Source organism: Mugil cephalus, chromosome 14 (genome assembly GCF_022458985.1).
Source record: "Mugil cephalus isolate CIBA_MC_2020 chromosome 14, CIBA_Mcephalus_1.1, whole genome shotgun sequence".
NCBI lineage: Eukaryota > Metazoa > Chordata > Actinopteri > Mugiliformes > Mugilidae > Mugil > Mugil cephalus.
Genome location: NC_061783.1, coordinates 4,436,863 through 4,442,895, shown reverse-complemented (window position 1 = coordinate 4,442,895; position 6,033 = coordinate 4,436,863). Strand labels below are relative to the sequence as shown.

At 43.6% G+C, this 6,033-nt stretch overlaps 1 protein-coding gene across 1 annotated transcript; it reads left to right on the top strand.

The window, feature by feature from the left end:
- Nucleotides 1-953: 953 nt before the first annotated feature.
- On the top strand, nucleotides 954-6,033 carry paqr7a (progestin and adipoQ receptor family member VII, a). Its single transcript, XM_047605924.1, has 2 exons — nucleotides 954-1,080; nucleotides 2,077-6,033. The coding sequence occupies exon 2, from the start codon at nucleotides 2,094-2,096 to the stop codon at nucleotides 3,150-3,152; it is 1,059 nt and encodes a 352-aa protein (XP_047461880.1). The 5' UTR covers nucleotides 954-1,080; nucleotides 2,077-2,093; the 3' UTR covers nucleotides 3,153-6,033.

Below are 6,033 nucleotides of genomic sequence, written 5' to 3'. Positions count from 1 at the left end.
TCTCCCTGTCCTTTTTTTTATGGAAGAGACGCATTGATTTAAGTGCTGTTTACTGCCTTGAGCTTGCACCCACCCAGGAATTTTACTTTAACAAGCAAATGTGGATTAATGTGAGAAGGGCTTTTTCCTTTGGTTTTTGTAATGTCATTTCAAATGTGGCTCAAAGTCAGTGTAAAACAAGATTAGTCTCTATCTTTAGTGCGTGCATATGACACGGATAAACCACCTCACGTCGAAGGGGTTTCTCTCCCGGTGGTTTTTCTTTTTTCTTTTCTTTCTTTCTTTTTTTTTTTTAGCCTTTTTAGAAACCTATCTCCTTCCTCCCGATCAACAGGGCTTCCAGGTATTCAACAAGTAAGAAGTACGACGGTACTTCCGGTATGAGTTGTCAAAGTAAAACGCTGATCATAGAATGGGTGGTGACACAAATAGGTCCACAGTATTATCAGACTATTTTTTTTTTTACAGAGGACATTTTACTTCATCATTGTAGGAAAAAAACAAGAGGTATATTCACGACTGGTGTATTCCACCTAGTTTGGCTCCTGTCACAGCGCTCTGATTTTAATGGGGTGGGGGCGCATTATCTGGTCTAAGTAGGTGATACATGTCTAAGCAACATCCACATGAATGACAGGTCCAAACGTTTCTCAGCAGAACCCTGAATTGTTACAAGATGGGGGATTGTTATTCACTTCACCTGACAGTGGTCCTTATGTTGTGGCCGATCGGTGTCATTTCATCCACTTCATCCCACAGTAATTGTGACATACGCCAGTTTGGGTTTTGCTTTAACGTCTCATCTTTTAAAGCTTACTATTAAATTGGGGAATGTTTTCGATTGTATTAACTCTTTTTGTTAAAAAAAAAGAAAGGGAAAACCCGTACAAGTATGAGGGGCACAAGTACTTTTTAGGACACAATCACCACACTTCCGGCAACACGGCGGGCAGCTTGACGGAGCCCCGAGCATTGAGAAGAACGAGCGAATCTGATGAAAAGACGGACGGTCGGAGGAAGAGGAAGGAGAAGAGGTCGCCTGAGTCTAAGGATCAGTATCTGCGAAGAAACAACTTTAAGGTACGGGCTCATCTCGGGCCACTCGAAAAGCGGGGAGGCTGCTGAAGTGATGGGCACAAGGTGCAACAAGTTACGCGCTGGTTTCAAGGCTGAGGCAGAAGTTTCTTTTTTTGGGGTGGTTTTTGCTCCGGGCTCAGTCGCAGACCTTGGCCAGGACACACATGACAGGTTGGCCGAGGCGAGTCCGCCTGATGCTAGATATCCGACAGGCATCAGCGTGTTCTCACCAGGGAGGACGTTTCCTTAAGTTGACAGGGAGGCAGCGGACCCGGGGGGGACACGTCAAGTTCGTGTTTTATTAGTGCGCAGCTAGAAATATAACAGCTAATAAATCTGTGAAACTGAATTTCTTTCAGCTCTCTCGAGTTGAAGTAGCTTCAAACCCGGGCCCAGGCGATGTTTAGCCTGAGGAACAGTTATGAAGACCATTAAAGCAGCGGGGACAGTTGGGGAAACCACAAAACTCACCAGCTAATGCTTATTTTTTGTGTGAAACAAACACAGCGGTGTTAAAGCAACAGTTGGCAGCTTTCAGGGAAGTGGCGCGCGACCTATTTATTTCCTCACCTTTTTGGATTTTTTTTAAAATTTTTTTTTTACATTTGGAATAAATTTTACAAAAAAGTCTAAAATCTGGACTTTGTGGAAACTGAGCGACACCTACAAAACGGGGTGTTTCATATAACATTAAAGGACATAAAAGTCGTTGATATTAGTCGCACGAATGCGCGTGAACAGCTCGAGTTTATTATGCATAGACGGCGCTAATTAGTATTATTTTTTTATTTTGCCCTTCAGAGTTTTCTACATTTCTGCGTCAAAATAAATTAAATTTTTTTCTTCACCTTTTTAATTCCTTAAAAGTAGGCAAAAAGAAATATAGTACAACCACTATATATAAATATACTTTTTCGCATTTTAATCGCTGTTGCCATTTTCAACAATTGTTGTTAAAAGTGATTAAAATAGTTTATCCTTGTGTTTCTTTTCCTGCAGGCTAACACGAGCGTGTCATGGCGACCATAGTGATGGAGAGGATTGGACGAGTGTTCATCAGCCTCCAGCAGATCAGGCAAGTTCCCCAGATGCTGACCGAGGCGACGCCCTCCATGCCCGACACGGTCAGGGACTCCGAGGTCCCGCACTATTTCAGGGAGCGCTACGTCTGCAGCGGCTACAGGAAGCTCGACCAGAACTGGCGCTACTACTTCCTGTCGCTGTTCCAGCGCCACAACGAGACGGTCAACATCTGGACTCACCTGCTGGCTTGTTTGGTGTTTCTGGCCAAACTGAATAAACTCTCCGAGACCGTAGACTTCGCGGGCGACGCTCATTCGTGGCCCCTGCTGGTCCTCATCGTTTCCTCCTTCATCTACTCGGCGTTCAGCGCGACGGCTCACTTGCTAGGTGGCAAGTCGGTGCTTTGCAACTACTGCTTCTTCTTTCTTGACTATGTCGGGGTAGCGCAGTATCAGTACGGCAGCGCCGTCGTCCACTTTTACTATGCTGTGGATGAGAGCTTGTACAGACAGGTGAAGGGCCTCTTCATGCCAACTGCCACCCTCCTCAGCTGTCTTTCATGCCTGGGCTGCTGCTTTGGCAAATACGCCAACCACAGACTGCCCACCTGGGTGCGTAAGGTGTGCCAGGTGGTGCCCTCAGCCCTCGCTTATATCTGGGACAGCAGCCCGGTGGCTATGAGACTCTTATCGTGGTCCAGCACCGACTCCACCATCGTCTCGCACTTTGGTCAGGTGGCTTTCTTTATCAGCTGTGCCTTCTTCTTCACCTTCCCCCTGCCAGAGTGCTGCTTCCCCGGTCGGTGCGACTTTCTGGGACACAGCCATCAGATCTTCCACCTCCTTCTCTCTTGTTGCACCCTGTGTCAGATCCACGCCTCCCACCTGGACTACGTGGACCGTAGGAAACTGTACGCGCGTCTTCACGAGAGCGGCGAGCCGGCTCTCTTCGTGGCGCTGTATGCCGTCACCTTGGTCGTGTGTTCGCTAATTGCCGTCGTCATGATGAAGAAAGTTAAACGAGTGATTGACTTCAAAGCCAAGTCCAAATAATAAATTAAATGCCACAGCATCTATGTGCCTTTCCTACAGACACAGCTTTGTCTATATAGATTTATATGTTGAAGTTAGAAGTTATTATTTTATGCTCTTGTGTATTTTGTCGTAATGCACAATTCAAAAATCTTTCATGCATTCGTTTGGCTGGTGCCTTTCACGCCTCCGCCCTGATGACGGCCATTGTTGGACGCATTTTGTTGACATGTAAATCAATGGTCAAGGTCACTGTGGCCTCCCAGATCAAGCTGCAGCTCACGCAGCTTGACTTATGCACCCATCAGCCATAACATTATGACCACTGAAATGGTGAACACGTATTGTCTGATTGGGATACATCTAATGGGATATATCAGGCAGCAAGCAAAAATTCTGTCCTCAAAGTTGATGCGTTAGAAGCAGGAAAGACGGGAGATTTTGAGCGACTTTGACATGGGCCACATTCGGATGAACACCTCCAAAACAGTGGCTCTTGTGGGGACTTTAACCTCTTACCAGGGGAATACGTTGGATACGCCGTGGGATGAAAGCAAGCTGGCGGAAGCTGCGTGATACTTTTGGACAATGTTCTGCTGGGAGTCCTATGGTCCTGCCATTCCTGTGGATGTTAATTTGACACACACTACCTACCTAAGACATCCTTTCATGGACACAATATTCCGGATAATGCACCAGTGCTTCAGGAATGGTCTGAGGAACACAACGACGTGCTCGAGGTGTTGACTTCACCTACGAATTCCCCAGATCCCAATCCAATTGGGCGTCCTTTGGATGTGGTGAGTGAGCAAGTCTGATCCATGGAGGCCCCAACTCATTACTCGCACTACGTAAAGAATCTGATCCCAACCCTGTGGCACCAGATTGCCACAACACACCGTCAGAGGTCTGGTGAGGTCCGTGCCCTTACAGGCCCTACACAGTGTTACGCACAAGGTCATAATGATATGGCTAATTGGTGCCTGCATCAGTTCTACCACCTCATACCTTAAATAGGTAGCCTACTCCTATTTTAGCATTTATACTAAACGCACTGACTTTATCTGCAAGTTTTCTTTCTATGTGGCTGCTTTAGTTTATTTTTTTCTTCAGACAGTGGTGACTGGAAGCCATAATTATTACTATTGGGAGTTGTTGATCATATGTTGATCACTACAACTTTCGCTGAAATCACTGCAGCACAGAAAAGGGAGACGAATACTGGATGATCGGCATGGGCCTTGAGCCAGCCGAGGCAGGAGGTGCAGTGTTTTGTTTGTACGGCCACAAAGAGACGACGATGATGAAATGCACCCTGACCCGATCTCACCTGCCTGAGTTGCTTCAGTGTCTAGTTACATTTCAGGGGAGGTACGCGTCAGGCAACGCAACACATTCTCTCAGAAACCTTGATAAATGATACTCAAGATTTTCCATAAACGTTTGATATGATAAAAACAGAAGTGATGATGATTTCTGTTCAGACGCTTCACTGTGATTGAACACTGCCATAATACTTTAACTGTCTTTGTATTGGAGTTTTGTCTATCAAGACTTGGGTATCATTCCATGTAGTGTATGGCCATTTATATGTATTATTGCTGTTACTGATAAAAAAAATAATAATAATAATAGTTTTTAACAACCAAGTTGTGAGCATCTCAAATGTACAAGTATTTATATGATTAAGAAAGCATCAGACCCTAGGTCTCGTTACACTGTGGCCATTATTTTTTCAATGGACTTTTAAGATTTTATTTGATTGTTGATTGTACGAAAGTGCTGGCAAATCTCCACAGTCAAAAGTTTAGACCTATTAATAAAGTGCAAGCTAAAGATCAACCATTTTACACTATAGTCACCACTGTTGGACATGTGGACCTTTATTAATGTGCCTTTGGAAGCCGTTGTGTTTGCATTTTATGTCTGACATTTTATGTCAGGCTTGGGATAAAGGGTGCCCAGATTGTCTGCTGCCTTGAAAATGACTGTGCTCATGTCTGCTAAATGTCAGCAGGTAATGACACAGTGTGCGGATTGTTGAAGAGCTAAAGCCTTAGTATTAAAGGTGCCATTTTTCGCGAGCTTATACATGCAGGTTTAAAACCTTTGAAGACACTCTAAGACATTTTCCATTGCCAGTTACAATCTCCTGTGCTACTGCAAGTTTGATTACATTGCCCTTAGATATTATTGAATGTACTGTCTTTAGAATGTATTTTAAGAAAATGTGGACGTATTATGAGGGATTTTAATATATAATGCAAGTCTTTTGGAATGTCATATTGTAGACGTTTATTACGTACGTGTAGACAATCGCTGCAATCACTGTATTGTGTCTTACGTGAAAACATGTTTGTGCCTTTGTGATAATTTATATTTGCAAGAGATGATGATGATGATGCCTATGACTGAATATGAAGTAAAGAAGGTGGTATTAAGTCAAACAATGTTCAACACTGTGCTTAAACTGTCAAGGCCTTATGGGAAATGTGGTTCTTGACTGGCCACGGCAAAACATAAATACTAAATACAATAAAAACATTTCTGAAAAGCTACCATAATTCCATCATGATCTGACATATGACGCACACTGTTGAGAAAGCCTCCCTGTCAATGAGATTTTTGAACAAAGATGTACTTTTATTATTTTTTTACTTGAGGGGCGGTTATGACCGTCGAGTGTATTAATCAAGAGCACGACGACCTTCATGTGTAAAAGAAGGTGTGTTTCTGACGTGTTATCTAGATTGTTATCTTTAAAATGCAGCATGAAACCTACCTCTAGTTTCTGCTGGGAGTTCTTGAAACCAAGGGATAATTATAGTTGATATTGTGACATGTAAGGTCTTATATGCAAACACTGTCTTAACTGTTAAAAAAAATAAAAACTTTAACATCA

Bases quoted from the DNA above. Each gene is read 5' to 3' on its own strand.
- paqr7a (XM_047605924.1), top strand. From the start codon at position 2,094: ATGGCGACCATAGTGATGGAGAGGATTGGACGAGTGTTCATCAGCCTC.